Source organism: Diplotaxodon limnothrissa, linkage group LG22 (genome assembly GCF_057381915.1).
Source record: "Diplotaxodon limnothrissa isolate DT_005_m linkage group LG22, D_limnothrissa_male_GT1.1, whole genome shotgun sequence".
NCBI lineage: Eukaryota > Metazoa > Chordata > Actinopteri > Cichliformes > Cichlidae > Diplotaxodon > Diplotaxodon limnothrissa.
The window spans coordinates 11654331-11675923 of NC_140616.1; the positions used below are offsets into that span (position 1 = coordinate 11654331).

The 21593-nt window shown below is 44.5% G+C and overlaps 1 protein-coding gene across 1 annotated transcript in view; it reads left to right on the plus strand.

The window, feature by feature from the left end:
• Positions 1-7138: 7138 nt before the first annotated feature.
• The window catches only part of ext1b (exostosin glycosyltransferase 1b), a 131626-nt gene continuing 117171 nt past the window's right edge, over positions 7139-21593 (plus strand). The window contains exon 1 of the mRNA XM_085346884.1: positions 7139-9056. Within this exon, the coding sequence (XP_085203010.1) occupies positions 8113-9056 (944 nt within the window). The 5' untranslated portion in view covers positions 7139-8112. The remainder of the gene's footprint in view (positions 9057-21593) is intronic.

Genomic DNA, 21593 nt, shown 5'->3' on the forward strand with positions numbered 1-21593 from the left:
ACTCATCAAATTTAAATTATGTTATTTGTATGTCTATGGGGATATATTCTGTGTAAGTCTTTAGTGCTAATGTTTTAGCCGTTGGCTGTAATGTTAGCTAGTTCATGGCTATAGGAGTCTGGGTCAGTTGTAACAGCAACAGTCTGGGTTAGTTGTAACAATAATGCAGATGTTACAACTTACCACACTATTACTTTAACTTATATTAAACAAGTTGGGGCAACGACATCAGCAGAGAGAGGTTCACTGGTCACTTTTGTATATGCGGTTAATGCCATTGGCAACACAATTCCTCCACTGTTTGTGTTCCAACACATACATTATGCAGACTTCTGTGTCAGAGATGGACCAGTAGGAAGTACTGGTAGTGGAAATAAATCAGGATGGGTGCAAGAAACAGATTTCCTCATCTTTCTGAAGCACTTTGCAAACCACACCAAGGTAAGCCATGATAAAAAGTAATGGAATTGCGATGCTGGTGAACAACTACATTTTTTCAGCTTCATTGTTATGTTCAAAATTGGTGCAAGAGTTGTAGGTTATAATGCCCACTGAGCCAATGAGGCCAAACTCAAGGAAGACCAACCAAAATGAATGAAATATTCAGTTGCAGAAAATTCCATAATTTGTCTTTTTTGGGGGGTTGGAATATGTTCAAAAGTTAGATTTCTGCATTCTGTCACACACACACACAGCTACATAAATGGCTCTAAGTGCATTCATGTGTTGAATAAACAAAGATTACATGTTAATGTTTCGTTAGTACCCTTATTTCATTGTGTTACATTTCACCCCAGGATATGTTACAACTAACCCAGACTATGGGGTTAATTGTAACATTTCACTCTTTGTGTTTGAGGCCATACCATGCAATGGGTAATTGTGCTGCAGAGAAAATAGCTGCACTATTTAATAGCAGAGACATGTAAATACTTTGCATTACATTTTGAATCCACTACCTTAAACGAGCTCCAATTTACAGACAGAAATGTCAAAAATGTTACAACTATCCCCGGTCTCCCCTACTCTTGTTGTAGCATTTTGGATCAACTGCCAGTTGATCCAAAGCAGTGTTTCTTGTAATTCAGCAACTCATCTTTCTTTTTCATGAACACAAACTGAATGTTTAAGAAGTTGGATACAAGCAGTATAGCACTTAATCAAAGGGGGAAAAAAGAATAAAGGGGAAGTCTTTCAATATTTTTAGGCAAGGTACATGTCTTTGATTCCTGAAAAACCAAGTATATCTTTATTAATATCTAATGGACTCTGAATTGTGCAAATGCTTGCACAATTGAAGCGTGACAGTTGTTTACTTTTCATCCAATATCATCAGCAAGTCGCATTTTCAATTTGCCCTATATTCTGGTTTATGATTAGATACCTGTTGAACTCATATTTGCATTAGAATCTGCTCCTTTGCAGTCAGTAACAATTAACAAAATCACGGTGAACGTAGTAAACATTATACCTCACGACGCCGCTCTCTCCTGGTTGTAGATGCTTTGTCGCCTGCGCAAAAACCACCAAAAACCTTTTCCGTCTGCAGATGAAGCAAAGATAAAGGTTGGCAGAGTTAAAAAGCAGGTTAAAGTTCAAAGGGGTAAGAAGAGCAAACTCTCTGACAAGGAGGGAGGTTAAAACATTAGCATTCACTCTGCGCAGCCATATTTTAGCCCCGCATCTCCTCAAAGGCAGGGAGGAATTCATGCAGTCTGCACAGGGGAGATACATGGGGTACGTCCAGCATATATATTTGTAAATACAGTATGTGGGTGTGCATACTAAACTGAGAGCGGTCCTTGTGTATATACCTTGCTGTGTATATGAAGACAAATGATGGAACGACAGAACACACCGTGTACAGTACGGTCTGATTTCCACACTCACAAGCTCTATCCGTAGGATTACTTGAGTCCATTTATCATTCCATATGAGTGTGGCTTGCATGGGTAATTGTAAATTAAGTGGATTACTGTGCAGTGTAGTGCCTGGGGGAATTAGAGAATCTCTGAATGGATGCAAAATCCTTTCGTACTGGAGCCTGCAGGTCCCAGAGCAGCATCAGCACTTTCTGAAGCAATGATATCAGCATGAGCTCCTTTGAATGATACTGATTTAATATCAGCACGGTAGATTTAATGATACTGACACTCATTATGTTTCAGCTCCCTGAAGTGGGGCCAATGTTTCAAGTGATTGGCACATTCAGCAGTAAGTGTGCTTAAGAATAGGTGTTTCACGGGACGAGGGTTAGACCCTTCCATATGCAGGAATACTTTCCTGCTGCTCAGCCAAGGCGGAGGGTTTGTATTTAATAGCAAAGTTGGAAAGTAAGTGAGGGAAAAGTATATGTAAAGTTGTTCTTTCAGGGCTTTGCGTAAGATGAAGCTACAAGATTCATTCTTCTCCTCCTGGCTTCAGTGGCCTTATACCATCCAAATCCCTCAAATCAAAATCCACCTCGAATGAATTGCCGTGGAATACAAATGAGGAAGCAGTGGCAGGGATTTCTCTTTTAATGAGGACAAAAACCTATCACCACATCTAACCTGAAACGCTTCATTTGCCGCTGCCTGCCAGCCTGCGCTTCCCAGAAGAATTCTGGGGTTAAAACTGTAGAGTTTGAGCGCGGTTCGCTCAGGGCCCTGGCAACAAACGATGGCCTCCCTCCCACACCCCCGAACATTTAAACCCAGCTCAGTTTGCCCAAAGCAATCTCGGCTCGGGAGTCGAAAGGTCGCTTTAAATAAATAAAGAATAAGGAGATTACTAGGCATCCCACACACGGAATGAGCAGCAAGGATAGCCAAGGCTACACCATTTAGCATTCAGTAGCCTCGAGCAGTCCGTGAGGCTAGCAGTCAGAACAGAAAGTCCAGATTGACTCCCACTCACTTGCCACAGCTTCATCAGTTCTTTAAGCTAAACTTCTGACCTGTTTGTCATTGTGCCGTTTGTTGTTTGTCAGCCATGAGAATATGTGGAATTAATTTATTGCCTCAGGTTGAGCAACGCAGACACTGTTTTGACCAGCATTTCATTATAATATATTTGCATCTCCGTGACTCTCAACTTTTACCCACCCAAACTTTGCAACAATATAGCACTTGGGAATTGTAAAGCAGGTGACAAGACAAATGCTTCAATAAGAGCTCTCTGAAAGCTTTTGTGTTATTTTCTGAATCTTCTAAATAAAAGCGGCAGTGTTGGGCTGGAAGAGCACACTCCCAGTGAGACCATGTAGCCAAGATTACACAGTACATCAGTGGAACTCTATTCCCAGGTATTAGGTGGGACTTCACAGGCTTTAAAAGCAAACTCAATAAGATTTGTGACTCATCGTATACATGCACACACAGACAGCCAGCAAAATATAGTCTCCAGTGCATACGCATGCCGGGTGCATGGACCCAAACACACCTGAAATCCAGTCTTTTTGGGGCATAAGAGCCTGCGCGCACCGTCATACACACCACACACATACATGCCCTTTGTCAAGCCGAGCTTGTTACATCATCCTGAGGGGAGTTTATCAGCGACCAATCAGCAGCAGCCCAAAGGCTGTTTTGTCTTCCTTTTGCCTGAAACTCTCTGAACTCACAGATTACCTTTCAGCCATGGGTATTTGCTTACCGCAGCCTGAATTTGCAAGTCTTTATCGTGGCTACTTGCCATCACTGAGGGGAAGTGTTTTATACACAGTTTATCTGCGCAAGGAGAGTCAGTCCACCGGTAATCCAGGTCTTTGTTTAACTACCTTCTTAGCGTGTTTGCTCAGTCACGGCTTAAAATAAGAGAAATTATTGCTTCTTTTTTTTCATTAGACAACACTGTGTAGCATCTTATCATTTTATTCAAATGCCAAATGAGTACCCAGGTCAAGATATTAAATGTAGAGATTGCACAAGCAAAAATTCATCCATTTATTAAATCTACAAATTGAGAATCATATTAGCTGTGCAGTAATGCTGCATATGAGACTGGAAGTATTTGCTTGCTGTTAACAGGTAATTTGTTACATTCCATGTTAAAAATGTGTAATATTTTTCTATAGACATGGTTTACAGTCCCATATATTCTTCTCAAATGTTTGGCCATTTACACACTGGGAAGCATTTTCTAGTGATGGTGAACTTATGTAGCATTACTTTAATAATCTTTATTCCAAATAGTCCTAATAGCCTTTGAATGCCTCTCTCTTTTCCTGGTAGTAAAAACTAGTCACTTCTACTTCTTAAATTCCCTGCACATGATCACACTGTCATCAGGGCTGCGTTTAAGGGGGTGGGAAGAAAATCAGCACATGTTTTTCTTTATTTCAGATCCTTTTTTTTTCTCTTTTTGGCTGATTAAAAAGGAATGTTTTACGTGACAGTGTTGCACAATCCACCTTATAGGGCTTCACAGGCGACCAAAGGCTTTCTCACCTTCACAAATCTCCACCCTAATACAGTCCTGTGAAGGAAAGCGAGACAAAAGCGTCACTGTAGCAGGGAATTTTTTCTGTGGTGGGAATATTAGAAGCATACACAAGGAAGGATGAGCGAGCGGAGCAAGGCAAAGCTCACTGGAACGACTCCCAGCCCTCATCACAATCATGCCGAGACCACACAGCCACAAAATGTTCCAAAACAGTTGGAATACATGGGATGAACTGGGGATGGTATGTGGTGCCTTTGATGGTGAGCGGTTAACACAGCTGCCTCTGCTCAAGCAACTGCGTCTCTCTGTCTCACCTGATTTACGGAAATGTGAAATGATGTGCACACACTGCATTCAAAAGATACAAGCTTTCTTTTGAGAGAGCACGTCTCAAATTACACTAAATTCTCTGGTTAACACAATCCTAGTTTCCAGTGTCATTTAGCAACCAGTGTCATTTAGTCTCATTAGAGTTCCAAGCAATTAAGAGAGAAAAGTCCCCCCAGGCATAAACAAAGGCAAGAGCGGCATTGCAAGTATGGCAACTGTAAGACGCTCTAAGGGTGCAGGAACTGCTGCAAGAAGACACTATTGGAGTTAAACCGGGGGTGCAGAACAACCACATTTTGCATAAAGGAAAATGTGAAGCATTTTTGGACTGCTGGACATCAGATTAAGCGGGACAACTTTGAAGACAAGAGCAGCCCTCTGGAACAGCACCCAGGCCTCTTCATCACCAACATATTCTGACGATGAGCACTGGCCAACCTCAGGATCCTGGCCTGTCTCCCAGCCAGCCCTGCTAATTACTCCCCCTCTTCTGAGCTAATTGGCCGATAAAAAATGAGGATGGCCTCTTCACCCAGCCCAAATGTTGTGCCACCATACGGCAGTAGGGAGGATTATGCGGGCTTATGAGGCATGGTGACACTCAGCGAGAACCACTCCTCTGCTATTAATTTCCCTGTCAAGCGGGTCGCCTCTGCTGTGTCACTTTGGTTTGTAAGCGGATGCGAGAAAACTTTGGCCCGGGGTTGACTTCCGACAACTTCTTCTCATTTAGCGCCCTGGTACAAATGAACAATGAGATCACTCATTTGAGCAGATGTTGAGTCCTGGGTGATATCGGTGTTACAACTTGTTACAGGCAAATTACAAAGGGCTTATCTTACTTGAGTGGATTTTCCTTCTCTTTGCACAGTCAGGACTGCGGGTAGGTGATTTGGGATTTCCATGAAAACCCGTCTAACAATAGACCATGCATCAAGTTAATAGAGCTAATGTTTAAGAAAATAAATGCCTTGGACCGGCTGTCCTGGTGGTCTGGCTGTTGAGACACAACACAATGTGACTGCAGCAGATTTTTTGTTTACAGCCATAAATCTCCATATAATTAGGAGGCTATTTGCTGAGCAATTATGATATTAATTTATTCAAACACAGCTATATTTGTGGACTTTGCAGGTAATATTATTAAGTCTGTGAGAAATACAAATACTGAATAACAAGCCGTGCTCAAAGCCAGCAGCCTGTTAACAGCACTGGCAAAGGTCAGTGTTGGAGGTTGATGAGAACCAGGCGAATATTTGCCTGCAGAGTTGCATTCATGTTCTTGGGGTCTTAGCCCCTAATAATAACCCTACACTTTGGAATCCTGTCCAGCATGTGCAGCCAAACTACTATCAAACAGGATGGAGCAGCTGTGCACAGAGTCACGTCTATCTGTGACTGACTAAATGTGGCCTCTTCTGAAGAAGCATTTCTCAGAGGTGGATGCATTGACGTAAATATCGATAGCATTGAAGCAATCGATACTGGACCGATATTAGTGCAATAGGATCAGTAAGCTCAGTATGTAGCCCACTAAACTTTGCTAAATTAATAATAATAATAATTATTATTATTACTACTACTACTGGAAATGTAAAAACTATGCATCAAACACTACAAAAAATGTCTGAATCTTTTTGTGCTTACTGTCACGTCTATTTTATTTATATTTTAACAACATAATTTGACCCCCAAAAAGTATCGGTATTAGTATCGGCAATACTGACACTATATTTACTTGGCATCGGATTAATAAAAAATGTGCAGTATCGCACACTGATCAAGCAAAAACCTGGCGGACTTCTCATTAACTTCTTTTGTCAGCTATTAATAATCACAGTTGACAAATGACACACAGACAGTCACAAAAACATCCGTCTCTAAAACGGGAATAATGTCAGAAGAAAGAAGAAGTGAAACTGTATGTAATTTAGCAGGAACTGATTTCAATAATATTTGATTACTGTTGCTTTGTTCAGTTACTGTCTGTCGTTTTCCCTTCAGTCTTTCCCTGTCTACAGCATCAAAGTTGGGCACATTCAGGTTAAAGGATAAACAGGCCACGGAGAATACTGTGGGAGAAATGCAGAAAAGACAACTGAATATAACACGCGCGGGTAAAACAGAAAACGTTTGATCCAGCCGCAAACAGCACGAGCATCTCCGCGAGATTTTGACGGGCCGCTCCTCCCGAACGCTATCAGCTTCTGTTAAACTGAGAGTGTTTTGCTCTCTGGCAAAGCTCCAGTTTCCATATAGGTTTACAATTAGATAATTTGCACATGCGGAAGACTCCGGTTATGAATGGGTGCATTCCGCTAGTCCCGCCTCTTCCGTTCCCACAGTCTGACCAATCGGCGGCGTCTTTGAGCCGACGGGGCGTCGCGTCGGCTGCCGTCGTGTCGGGATTGGAATGTTAGCGACCAACAATCGGAACAACTGAGCACTCGGTAATTGGGCACTAGGATCAAGGAATCCCGTCTTTTTGAACATTTTCTCAGCTATTTAGTCAGTCTGAGGTCACCGTTTGTTACCCGCGTGTCTTCCGGATAACTTCGCCTGCCGTGCGGCTCTTCGCCGACGAGCTTTTTATTGAATAAGAGCGCGTATGTGGGGAGGTTGTAATAAATAAGAGAAATGCAGGGATTCGTCAGGTTACAGTTGTGCCGCTGAGCTTCCTCCTGCGCTACGACGAGTCCCCGGTTTTTTTTTCTCCGCTTCTCCTCACACGGGACCATGGAGCAATAAAAAGGGGAAAAGGAGGGGGTGTGTGGGAGAATCGGACGAATTCACCCAGAGGTATTTGGATACACGCGTGGTGGCCGTACCGATGTGTTTTTACACTGCCCGGTCAGCGTGTTGCCGAGTTTAACATCCAATCCGGGCTGTACCTTTACGTCTGGGAGAGCCTCGGGGACCCCAGCCGCTGTTTATCCGGGAGGACGGAGTTCCCAGGCGGCTGTCTGACAGTTTTCCATTTCAATAGCCCCCCACCCTCCGTGCAGCCAGGCTGAATGAGGGTGAGAAGAAGTGCAGGAGAGAAGAGTGGCTGCATATGATTGTGTCCGAGAGGGTCCGGTGAGCGCTGATCTTTGTAGGTGCACCAGAGCCCGGCTGCTAGGCGTTGTGCGATATGGTGAAACTCTACAGAAGAGGGAGAAAGGGACAAGACTTCTAAAATCGCCCACATGCACTGGATCAATTGCTGGATTTGGGAACCGAATACGCAGAAGGGGGGTTGGGGATCCTTGGAGGCTGCCGGAGGATGGAGCGGTGTAGTCAGGGTTAGTGAGAGCCTAACTTCGGGCCACTTTACATTTCTTATTCCTGAACAACTCGCCCTTGTTTTCAGGACACATGCAGGCCAAAAAACGTTACCTGATCCTGCTCTCCGCCGGTGCGTGTCTAGTGCTTCTCTTCTACCTCGGAGGGGTTCAACTTCCAGCGGCGAGCAGGAGTCGGCATGACCGCAGCAGAAACGGGCACCGGCCCGAGCAGCCCTGGCCTCACTTCTCGGACCCTTTACATCTTTTCCTGCCCTGGGATCAAACCGACACCGAGGACTACAACCTGCACATATCTCCGAGGCAGAAGAGGGACATCAACACAAGTGTTTACAAAGGCAAAAGGTGTCGCATGGATTCCTGCTTTGACTTTTCTCTGTGTCGAAAGAACGGATTCAAAGTTTATGTTTACCCCCAGCAGAAGGGGGAGAAGATCTCAGAGAGTTACCAGAATATTTTATCGACCATCGAGGGGTCCAGGTTTTACACCTCGGACCCTGGACAGGCATGTTTGTTCGTTCTAAGTTTGGACACTCTGGACCGGGACCAGCTGTCCCCTCAATACGTCCACAACCTGAAGACCAAGGTCCAGAACCTGCCCCTGTGGAACGACGGCAGGAACCACCTTATATTTAACTTGTACTCGGGGACGTGGCCGGACTATACGGAAGATTTGGGCTTCGACATCGGTCAAGCCATGCTGGCCAAAGCCAGCATCAGCACCGAGAACTTCAGGCCCAACTTTGACGTGTCCATCCCCCTCTTCTCCAAGGAGCACCCGCGTACGGGTGGAGAGAGGGGGTACCTCAAGTACAACTCCATCCCGCCTTTCAGAAAATACATGCTGGTGTTCAAGGGGAAGCGCTACCTGACCGGCATCGGCTCGGACACAAGGAATGCCTTATATCACGTTCACAACGCCGAGGACGTGGTGCTGCTCACCACCTGCAAGCACGGCAAAGACTGGCAGAAGCACAAAGACGCACGGTGCGACAAGGACAACGCAGAGTATGACAAGTAAGTTGGAGCAAGTAGAGGGGAAAGTGATTATCTGTTGGTTATTTTAATCAGTGCTTACATGTTTTTTTTTAATGTTATTATTTATTTATTTATTTATTTATTTATTTGCGCTGTCATCACTCCAAACTGCGCAGCAGGAGCGCATCATCCACAGTTCTCACGCTGTGGCACAGAGTGTGTGTGTGTGTGTGTGTGTGTGTGTGTATACTTCAAATGAACTCATTAAGTGTCCTTCAGAACTGAAAATAGACACTGATCAGCAACATTCACAAGTTTGCTTTCCATTGAATTCATTACCTTTTTAAAACCCGAACCTCTTTGAACCCACCCACCCCTCTAAAACTCCAGGTCATAGTTTATATCTGACTGCTTTACCCCTCCACCCCAGCTCCTTTCTCCCTCTCCTACCTGAGGTAAAAGATCTCCAGCCAGGCTGTTGGCTCTCTGGACACCCCTCCCTCCTCTCCTCCCTCCCCTCACTTCTTCCCTTCCTATGAAGGAATCCCACCACCACCACCACCACCACCACCTCCCTACTGAAGCCTTTTAAAAGGACATGCATGGGCATGTTTGATTTGCACCCTGTACTTAGTGCAAATTAAGTGAAAGTTGGACCATGGGAGTTTTGGGCTCTGAAATTAGAGGTAAAAATGACCCAGCCATGACAAAAAATACAGCTTCCTACAGTTGAAGGTGCATGCAGTGTAGTTTACGTTGGCTGCCGTGCCTAACATGTTTGGTTGAACGCGAGTGTGAATAAATCAGTCAAAATGGGTTAATTACACTTTCATTTCTGGGAGTTAGTGGCGTGGTTTCCATTTAGCCCCCGGGGACAGTTGATTACCTCTAATTCTGGAGGTATCAGGTTTTGTCGAAGTGGTAATTAATGATTCCCCCTTGGGATCAGCAGCTGTACTCGAGTGTTTGGTATGTTTTAATATAGGGGGCAATGTTTTCTCAGGTTCACATATTTGGATTAAGCGGTGAACTCGACTGCTCAGGTTCACTTGTGTGTGAGTAGCATCTGCTTGATTTGCATTTATCAACCTGTGGATCCTAGCGTTTGCAAAGAATCCAGAGTAAACTCCAGGCGTGTGGTAACACACAGCGTGTGTGTGTGTGTGTGTGTGTGTGTGTGTGTGTGTGTGTGTGCGTACCTGGTGTCAGGGTTAAGGGAAAGAACAGATGGGCAGCATATGGGAAGTTAACACAGACGTATTCGCTTTCTGTTAATCAGAAAGATGGAGAAAAAGGAGCTGCTGGGAAAGATGGCACTTGCTTGGTTGAGAGACAAAGTGACTTTCCTTGAACTTGTAGTGAACTCAGGAACCAGTGTGTATGCACTCAGGAACCTCTTACCAGACGTTTTGGTAATGCAAAAAAAAAGCTCTAACAAAACTTCACAAGCATGCACTTGTCCATCCATTCATCATCCCCTTTTCCTTCTCCTTCCAACATTCCCCTCTTCTCCATCTCCCTGGATGCCTTGGGCTCGGTGTCACCTGGAGAGATATGCCATCCATTATCTGACATTCCAGTCGGCTCTGGACAGCCTACCTCTGCTCCTCTCGTGGCTCTGTTTGCTAAAGGATCAGGCCTCATTCTCGCAAAGGCGGCTTTGCCTCTGGAAGATCTCAGCACCGTAATCGGATGATTGATCCAGCTTGATGGCAGTGGTTCAGGGAAACCTGAGTCTTCACTGCCCATTCTTTCTGCCATAGCGCGTTTCACAGTCGAGTTAATTTTGATCAATACTGCTACATCTCAGTCATTTCATTTCCAGCTGCAATGCTGTATTTGATTTTTGTTCCCACTAAAACTCAATAAATCCAATCACATTTTTACACAGCACATTTACAGTGCAGCTAGATTTGGGCTGTCAATCCGTACATCTCTCTGTGGCTTTAGTCTTCTTTGTTTTTGTTTTTTCCCCAGGTTATCGAAGTTCTCAGGTTTCTAGTTTTCTCTGGTATTTGGCACAAACGAGGCAACGCATAAATTTTGCTCTTGTTGTGATTTAGCAACCTGTTTAAATTTAATCAAACTGATGCCTCCCTCTTAATCAAATTTAAAGCCCCTTGGGTGCCAAAAACCCTGACGTAGCTCTCCAAGGTAAATGGATCTATATGCAGCTGACCCTCTGGTGTTTGCCAGTGCTTCATTTCCAGAGGCTGAGGGCGGACAGGCGATGCCATGCGGGGACGCTGCAGTGCAGGAACTCAGGAATGCACACACGTGTCACAGCAGCTGTTAGCAGCTGAAGCAAGACCGCTGCCAAAGCAGAGTGTCTGCACAGCGCATGTACCTGGATGTACCTGTGAGCAGTACCTGGATGCTTTTAATGTACAGTGTAATTCAAAGTTTGATCCCAAAGAATAAATCATATGATGGAACACAGACTTTAAATAGATGGAGGCAATCAGTGCAATCAAAGCCAGGATAGTGTTGGTTCTAAGTTAGCCAATCACTCGCTTCTCTTTTCCGTGTGACAGGAAGTTGTAAACAACCAAGTCCTATAAAGTTGGAAAAGTGCAGTTCGGCAGTATTTAAAAAATGAAAGTGAATGATCGAACATGTGATGCGTCAGAATAAACTGGCACATGACCAGTCATAGCTTCACTTTGCAAACTAATCTGACGTGTTTTAGCAACATTTGAAATCCATTAATCGCACTGAAGAATGCGATTCTTAGTTTTAAATGGCTCTTAAATGCACACGGTATTTTGTGCGGACAGTGGTTGATCCTACACCTGAAGGAAATCGGTCACCGTTCCACATACCTACATGCATACATACACGGTGCCACGGTTGGTGTTGCATCCAAATTCATGTTCTTCTTTTTTCCCGACCTTTGACCTTGCAGCCTTCTAGAGGAATGCTGCTCTACAAAGGTATGCAGCAGGAGGGCAGAGTGGAAGCCGGTATATAAGTACCAAAACTGATTCCCACCCACCCACACTCATCACACGCAGACACAAACGCACCACGCGCCACACATTTATTCAATTGATTTTCTTAGCCGCAATAGCTTTCAATTGGAGTCACTCTGGTCCACTTCCATGGCCAGGCGCTGATGAAAGGAGCCATTCACTGCTACATTATCCACTGAGTTTCAGGGCTGCTGACAATAATCCAGGGAGAGGACAGTGAAAGGCTATTACGGCTCCGCAGTTGAAAAAAGTTGATGTTGGGAGGAATTCTGCAGCAGTGCTTTGCTTTGTAGAGGAATACGTCAAACTGGGGATTATTATTATAATTTTTTTTGTTCTTCGTGACTTGAGGAGTTCAAAATAAAGTTCCCGATTCTGTTAAATGGTAAGCATGTGTCATGCCCCACGGTTTTTCAGGTGTGAGCTTTTTCCGTTGTGTTATGTGACAAAACAAGGGCTGAAGAATCATTTTAACACACCTCATACTTTTGCATTTGTCTCTGTGCAGTAGCATGCATAGTTTGTGTGTGTGTGTGTGTAGGCAAGCAGTGAATCAACCGTGTAAGTACTGTAATTGCTCTCTGTTTCACTATCAAGCAGATTATCCTGCAGAAACCAAACGTATAGTCTCATCTAATGTCAGTGGAGTGAATTGCTGAAAGTACATCATTATTATCATTGAGTGTTCCATTAAAGTCTGACTGAGCATGTCCTTTTTTCTTTTTTTATTTATTTTTTCCCCTTCGTTGAAGCCTTTCTCCGGCTAACTGCAGTGTCATCATCCCCCCATTTAATACTTAACCAGCTTTGTTGACTCGTATTGACTTTGTACTTTAGCTACTTCACTGGCAGCTGCCGCTCAAGGTCACCCGGGGGACTTGAAAACCCCGACGAGAGAGGGAGGACAGCGACGAGGAGAGGTAGAGGGAAAGATTTACAGAACGAGAATGTCAAGAGGAGCTACGGGAAACGCGTCCGTGTTTGCAAATGCCCGTGCTCGAAACGGCGCAAGGGGAAGAAGATGAGCAAGTGGGTGTGATATCGAGTGATAATAATGGCAGCAATGTCGGAATGAAAGAAACGGAGAGTCCAGAAAATTGCGCGTGTAGTGGGATTTTTCCCATTAGGAGTCAATGACGGTAACATCAGCCAGGCACTGTGGCATTTTCATTTCCACAACTGTGTCATCAGCAGAAATTTTTCCCACTTGAGAAAATTATCTTGGAAGCATGAGAGGCTGAGAGGGAGAAATGGGGAGAGAGGCCGGCCTCTGGCCCTCTTGCATCCCCCTCCCCACCCTTGTTGTCTCTGTTTTACTTTCCATTCTTACCTTCTCTCCTTTTACTCTGGTTATCTTCATTTTTCTCTTTCTCCCCCCTCTTCTGCTTCTGTCTTCGAGCAACACTGAACTGAAGCAATGATGTGATTTGTCTCCCTGCCACAGTTTCATTTTCATAGGATATTTTTCCCCTTCTTCGTCTTTTTTTTTTTTTTTAAATTCAAAGCAACGTGGCGTCTGACACATTGTTGACAGAGCGCCACAGAGTGAGAGACAGTAGCTGATCTGGGCCAAGTGAAGAAAACCACCAACATTTCCTTTCCACCTTATCTCGGTTAAACACAGGTTTTTAAAAAAAACAAAAAAACAAAAACGAGAGAACAAAAATTGTGAGTGGGAATAACGACATTCACCTGAATGTCAGCTCGGCGGCGTCGCCTGATAGCGGCCTCCTGTTGGAGAGCGGAGCGAGTAGCAGACACAGTCGTGTTGCTTACCTCGGTGTTTGGCAGGAGAGGGTGTCACACTCCCCGGGTTGCCATTGTTTGTTTTTCTGTAGTCAGATTAATAAATCATGAATATTTCATGATTGCCTGCTCTCTCTTAGATAAAGTACTCGGCTCGTGATGGGGAATGTTAATGATGTGGAGAATAATTAGTCTGAATGTGGTGCAGCTTAATTGGGACTCTTTGATATTTTTTTTGTGTGTGCATGTGTGTAAGAGACATATTTAAGCCTATAACTACATAAAACCCTCTGTTTGTTGTGTTGCGTTATCTTATCCGTCTTAAATCCCCTCTACTTTCACTATCTGTCTTTCTCTCCTCTCATTCCAACCATCTTCCTGTGTGTTTGAGTGGATCCAGCCCCTCTTTGGGACACGCAGGGCAAGTCGCTAAAAGAAAAAAGCTCTTTCCAACTTTCCATCTCATGTTTTCTTTGCAGCAAACAGTCAGAAATGTAAAGATATTCATTTTCCAGCAGTATAAACCAGAGGAAGCTAGCACATCCACACAGTTTTGTGATGGAGCACTTGTGAAAACTGTTAGGAGCTGAACCTCTGCTGTCAGACATTACAAGCCTTTGTAATCAGTTGACCAGGTTTTTGAATATGCTAGCTAGACTTGCTACAAATGATCATCCTTTAATCAACCAGTTATTGATCTCAAGTATCCAGTGCCCAAAGCAACAGCTTCAAATGTAGTTTTGTCTAATCAATAGTCAAAAACCCCCCAAATTAAGGCTAAAAAAGCTAGAAGATAACTGAGATGAAAGGGTTGAGTTACTCATCATCCTGGTTTTCTTTTTTTAAAAAGTCTTTACTAAAATAGAAGGTCACCTGTTGTAAAAAGCGTTACCAGTTTACTTCCTCTTTTAACTCAATTAATTCCCTAATCATTTGATTTCTGCTCATCTCCATTTGTGTGTCTTTCACATTCTACTCGTTCTCATCGGTGCAGTTTTGCTGGTGTGTGGCAGCTCATCTATTCACTCCAGTGTGTGCGTGCGCACCCCTTTGGGCCCTTTGTCTGAATGTGTGTGTATTTGCGAGTGCGCACAGGATGGCTGGGGTCACGACCCTGCTGTCTGTCCCCTTGCTGAGTGACGAAGGCAAAGCCCCACTCGCTGACCCACATTCATTGAGGGATTATCGGGGCAGCCAAGCCGCCCCTGGCCTCAGATGAGGTGGCAGGGGTGGAGGGGTGGGAAGCAAGTGAGGGGAAGAATCGAGGGGGGTTGGATGGACATGAACTCGGCACATACACACACACACACACACACACACACACACACACACACACACACACACACACACACACACACGCACACATCGGATCAGACGGCGCAGTCCAAGTGCAACACCCCGCACCCCCTCCCAGGCCAGCAGCTGGCTAGGTGGTGGAGAGAGATTGATCAGCTGGGAGGGTTCCCCCCCAAAATGAAAATCGATGGGAGAATTAGCACAGCAGTGGGCCAGCCCCTGGCGTCATTTTCTCTATTAAAAACTGCTCACTTCCACTCTGGAGGAAAGAAAGAGGTCCAAGGGCTTGTTGTGCTCGTGGTAACTGTACGTAATTGAAAGAGTGAGAAATAACAAGGCATCAAAACGCCTTCCCTTCCCAGGACTGTCAGGAAGTGTTTAAGAGGAATGAATTAATAAGAGACACAGGCACAGCGGTAAAAGTTAACTCTCTATTCTCTCCCTGTCTCTTTTTTTTTCTTTCTCCTTCCTGTCACAACTGAAGCGTGCTCAGGCTTAACTAGTGCCGATGCAGTGATGTAAAAAGTTTGCAGGCAGACAGGTAAGTGAGTAGCTGCGCGTCTTTCTGATAAGCCCAGAACAGAAAGGGAAGAGGAGCAAGAGAACGAAGCTGATTGGATCCCTGTGAACTCAATTAAAGTAGACAGGTATGTGACTGGCTGAGGCAAAAAGCGATGATCAGGACAGATGCGTGATTGGCTTCTCATTAAAATCTCCGCAGTGAAGGAATGAAAGGAAGATACGGCTGCTGTCTGCACGTTCGGCTCGCACAACGGAGACTGAGTTCTGACATCTGTCTTTTCTTTTCTCCCCCTTTTTTTTTTTTTTTTTTTTTTTTGGTCGACTAAGTTTTTGAGAAATTCTCACATCTCGGTTTTCTCTGCGTAGCGTGGGGGCATGCCGAGACAGGACAACTCCGCTGTGAGCGCACACTCCCGTCTCCATCATTCCAACATTCCCACCGTTAGTCGCTGTAGTCTTTCTCGCCACGTGTCCTTGGATTTAAATTTCTCTAACCCATAAATATCTATCATTCATTGAGTACGTCTGACACATATTTGCTGCACTTTATCGCTAACTGCCAGTTTCTTGCAGCAGTGCATGGGGGTTACATTTATTTAGGGTTGCTTTACGGAGCGTTTTATGAGTGTTTAGGCTGTGGGACTCCCAAGTTTATTGTTAGGATTCAGCGGCATTGCTTTCGTATCAACTGTGGTCATCAAAAAAAGATCTCCTTTAAAGTCACAACTGAACAGAGAGACAGTTATTCCCTCATTCTTCTCTCCTTTTCTTGCTCTAGTCTGGACTAGTTAAGTAGACGCAGGTTTCACTTTGAGTAAGTTAGGCTGTAATTGTAGAGCTGTTATCGTTTTGCTATAAAACTGTATAGGGTGTGTTTGTGTGGAGGTGGCTGGATTTCCGGCAGCCCAGTGATCCTGGGGATTTGCCTTTTGGGCTGAATGACTGCCTGGTTCCCAATCTGTGGATCACCCAACCACTGTTCTATTATCAGTGATCATCAGTGGGCAGAAACCATGACCTTTAGATGCACTCACACAGACCTCTAGTAGAAATATAAACATTTCCTTCCAGGGGGAACCCCCCCCCCCCCACACTGATTACACCGTAAGTCCATCAATATTTGTTACAGGTTTCCCCTCCTGGGAGCTCTGTGCCTCCCTTGAGACACTGCAACAACTCCGCAGGGGAGAGTGGAGGAGGTGGGGTGTTAGCTAGTTTTTATGGCCTTGCAGAATGGCAGCTTTTACGGCCCCGAGAGACTGTTCGGCAAACACCTACTGACGGCACATCAATGGGACGGCGGACTGTTTGACGTCAACTTATACGTTGGCGTCCTTCCTTCACTTCTCTGTCGCAAGAGTAAAAACAAACACTTAACCCTTCTCCTGGTATTCATATTCAAATAGTAATGGCAAAGGGAGGAAATCTGAATAAGAGCAAAGAGAAGGAGAATGGGGAGGAGGTGGTGATGTTGGAGTGGGGGGAGTTTAAGAGGGCAATAGCTTAAAAAAGCATTATGTCACTGAAGAATGTGTGCATGGCTCAGTGTTTAAGGGGCCAAGGCTTCAAGGAGAGAAAGAAGGTTTTGTTGGAGCAGCTCGGGCTGCCTGGCAGACTGATGGAAGGGCTCTTATCCCTGTTTGGTTCATCTTGCTTTATGACTTCCACTCTTAGGGTGTAAAAGTTGGGGCTGCCCCTAGAGGGGTTCCATTGTGCCGAAGTTTGCTCTCTTTCCAGAGGGAACCCCCGGGCCTCGTTGACACCAATGCCTCCCCTTTCACTCCCTCGTTTTCACAGCTCTCCATCAAGCCTCCCTCTCCCGCCGCGGTGGCCTCTCCTCCTGTCTGCATCTCTTTCCTTTTGGTTTTAAATCCTGGGCGACAACTGGCAACAGCGGCCGCTCGCACAGCTCCAGCCATCGACAACCAGGCTCTGGTTTGGCAGATTTCACAACACTTCACGGTTCAGTGGCTTAGCCAAATCTAACAGGGAGGAGGTGGCTGTGGAGGATGAGAGGATATGGTTACAAGGAAAGAAGGCATCTGGTCTCACCAAGGAGAGTCCCAGTATGCCCAGAGCGTGGGTGTGTGATTGACCGAGAGGAAGGAAGGAATTATGGTGGTTTATCGCTGTTTCTCCCAGTTTCCCTGGCAGCTTGTTTGCCGGTGCTGTTGCGTGGTGTTTATTCATGAGTTTGATAGGGCCTCCTTTTCAGATCAAGCAAAGGAGTGCATGCTTGTCTTTGAGAGGCGATGTAGGACAAAGTGCAGCTGCTGGTGGTAATGCTGGATATTTCAAATTGACACCCACTCGTATTCTCTGCAATTTCTTTCTTCTCCTTCCTCTCTTACGTAGTCATTTCCTCTGTCTCACACTTCCACAGCCTAACAAGCCCACATGGGCAATATTCATGTCTGAATGCGTGCGAAAAGTTAGGAAAATGGATTACTTCTCATGAAGTTTTGGCACTTCAAATAATAAGTGGCTTGGTGAAATTTTTCCACAGGTTGATGTGAAGTTGGTCTGCAGATCAAGTGCAAATTCCTGTAAGTCAGTGCTCTGCTGCTTTATCTGCAGCTCTTTCTGTGGCTGTATTGCCAAGCTGTAGGATGCTTTTTCTTGTTCAGTGGCTTCATTTTTGCCCTGCTGCGTCATGACTGGTGGTGCCTATCCAACTGCATCCTTTCCATACAAGCAGACCTAAAAAAAAAAAAAAAAAAAAGTCAGTAAAGGATGGGTAACTCGAGTGGGGAAAGCCAGTGACTCTGAATGTGAGCCACTGAGGTGAAAATAGGAAAGCAGAAAAATGAGGTGTGGGGGGGAAAAGCAAGAAAGTGTGCGGCAGAAAGAACAGCAGAGCATCCTGCTTAGTTTAGCAGCTCGACAAGGTGTGTTTTCCTTGTGGGAGTGAATTGAAGTGCTTATTTCCCCAGAAAGTTGGGACATGGCAGCGCTTTGTTTTCAAAGTGTCTTTTTTTAGGTCGCTTGCAAGTCGTGCCTTTATCTGAAGAGGGACTAATGAGCGGAACTATGGATCCTTCGCCTTATGCAACATTTGGATCCTGTAATAAGATGGGAATGTGGATGGCAGCAGTGAAAACGTTTGGTAAATGGGCCAGTTAGTACTGAGTGTGAAAATCAGGGAACACGATTTGAACAGCAGTATCAGGTATCAGCCCGAGGTGAGATACACTTGACTTGAATACCCGCTGCTCTGCTGGAATCTGTTGAGTGGCCATCAGTTTAAGACTTCCTGTACCTTCGCTGTGCACGTCTACAAATATGTGATTTTTAAGGGAAAGGGCTTAGGAGACAGATGCACTACACGCACATGAGGTTGAGTTCATGTTGCACATGTTGAGCGGCTGCATACATGGATGTGTTCTTTCCGGCTGTTGGTGGCTTTAGGCTTATTCATCTTTGCCTGCTTAAGGAAAGTATGTAACTGTATGACCTTTTTCCTCATTTTCCCACTCACTTCCCACACACTAATTATGTTTGTTGGAAAAACACAACATCAATTTGAGGTCTTCTACCTTTTCCCACTACCTGGATGCACATTCGGAACTGCCCACTGGGAAGCTCCACCGAGAACTACATACCTTTTAAGGGCTTTTTTTCCTCCTTGCACTTGCATTGCCAAAAGAAATGCAAGCGATATCAAGCTTGGTGTACAAGCTTAGCTTGGGTTGTAATTCCGTTGACATATAGATTCAACAAAGCCTGAACTTCATAGTATGTACATTAGTGTCATGTACAGACTGGCTAACACTTTAGCAGTTTGGCATGTGTGCTATGTATTCAACCAATCAACATGTTCTAATGCCCGGATCATTCACTCTTATATTGGATTTATGCCACTGTTAAACTCTAACCCTGTTGAAACTCTACGCCCTAACCTGATGTTCACCTTTCCCAGAAATGCAACTACATGACACGTCAGCGCAGCCCGTAGAGGTATAAATGCTGGCGGGCGGCAGTGTTGGTCGCTTCAATGCAAATTTGGAAATTACACTTTGGTTAATATTTAGTGTTAGGTACTCAACAAACGAGGACCATTTAGCTATCTTAGAGCAGGAACTAAAAACATCCTACAACGAAGCTCTAAGTTCATTTTAGTTCAAACTGCATCTCAGAGCATCTTCTGTGGAAAGTTACAGAAATAGCCCGACATGATACTCCTTTGACTTTCGAAATGCTAATTTGAACTTGGTTAAATGATCTAAATGTTTTGATGTGAGCTCAGATCTTTTCATATACTTGGAAAAAAAGAACAAAAAAATTGTTTGAAAAGTGCTTTTCCAACACTTTTCAAACATGAGACTCCAGCCTGCAGAGTGTTTTTTCTTTTTTGTATCATTGCCTCTTTATTGAGCTTATAGGCCAAAGTTTGAGGTCCTGCATGTGTGTCTGTGTGAAAGAAAGCACATGTATTAGCTAGTGAGTCCAGTCAGGAGTTTGTGGAGTATCTGGTGACTACAGAGTATTTGCCCATAGCTACATAGCTGACAGTCTATAAATACACAAGTATACTACTGGGATCACTGAGTTTTCAGGAGCTTAAGGAAAGCATGAGCTAGTAAAGTCCGAATATACCTGCTATCTTTCTGTGTATCATGTGGCCTAGACAGCCGAGGATTGCTCACCTCTTGTGAAGTGTTTGCACTGTAGCCCACAAGGGGACAGACAGAAATCCAGACAAGTATGTGCTACGTTTACACTGCAGTCTGAGCTGTATGTGTGTTAAATTGTGTATCTGCATATGCATATGTGCATGGCTGTGTATGCTTCTAGGCCTGTGTGTGTGTGTGTGTGTGTGTGTGTGTGTGTGTGTGTGTGTGTGTGTGTGTGTGTGTGTGTGTGTGTTCCCTTTAGCAAAGTAGTGCTGATTCAATAGTGTCTTTCCATTCCCACTCTTTTTTTCTCCCCCTGCTTTCCTCTGTGAATGTTCTCCTTTTAAGCCTTCAGGCGAACCTCCTGCCCGGCCTCTTCCATCCCTGTCCGCACGCAGACATACAAGCGCACCCCACTCCCACCCTCCCACGTACTGTGCAGCATCTTGTTTGGCTGAAACCCGGTGCTAACTCTAACTGTGGCCACTCATGTGGAACCCCTAGAAGCTACAAACATGAATAATGTATCAGCAAAGGAGTTTTTATTCATGTTTTTTTTTCTTTTTTTTTTCCTTTCCATATTAACTAGCATGTCTGCACAGACACATCCAGTCACACAGCACAGCCCAACCTCCTCGTCTTCTCAAGGGTATGGGCAACCTCTGGATTTCACAAATATTTCCTCTAAGCTGCATGGGGGGGGATCTGACTTCCTGTACACTCTCTTTTGACCAACAAGATAAATTCCATTTAAATTTTACCCACTATCTGAGAGTGACCTTTAAGGTCTTGTAGCCACATAATTCCCTACCAGCCAGTTGTTACCAGGGGTTTGCTGACCAGTCTGCATGACTTTGGCTTAGCAATCAATTTCACAGCGCCTGCTTGCAACCTCACAGAAACGATCTGGTAATGCTAAATGTTCCCTAGCAGCTGGTTGTTGCCATCCAGTTGCCAATCAGTCTCTAGGCCATTGCACAGTTTCAAGCAATGTGCGATACATACAAAGGTTTAGACAGTACTGAGTTAAATTTTAAGTTATGAGGTAGTGAAACCCTAAAGATGATGTAACAAGCATAGACCCTTGTGTTGTTGTATACAGATAACATAGATTTAAGCTAAGCTGCTATGAGCATTGATCATAGTCTCTGCTCTGAGTGTTTTAGCAGGTGCTTGGACACCGAAGAGGAAAAGGCTGCAATCATCTTTATAACATGTTTGAGGAGGTTTGAGGCTTGGTGTTAGGTTTGTATTGTTGATTGTCATTTATGCTTAGAAATATTTACTTATATATGCTTAGAGTTTTGTAATTAGTTGTAGATTGGTAGAGGTTTTGATCCTTGATAGTCTGCAAACTTTGTGTGTATTAGACAGCACTTTGGGAGCATGAGAGGTCATACCGTGTCTTATTGTTTTATGGTAGGATT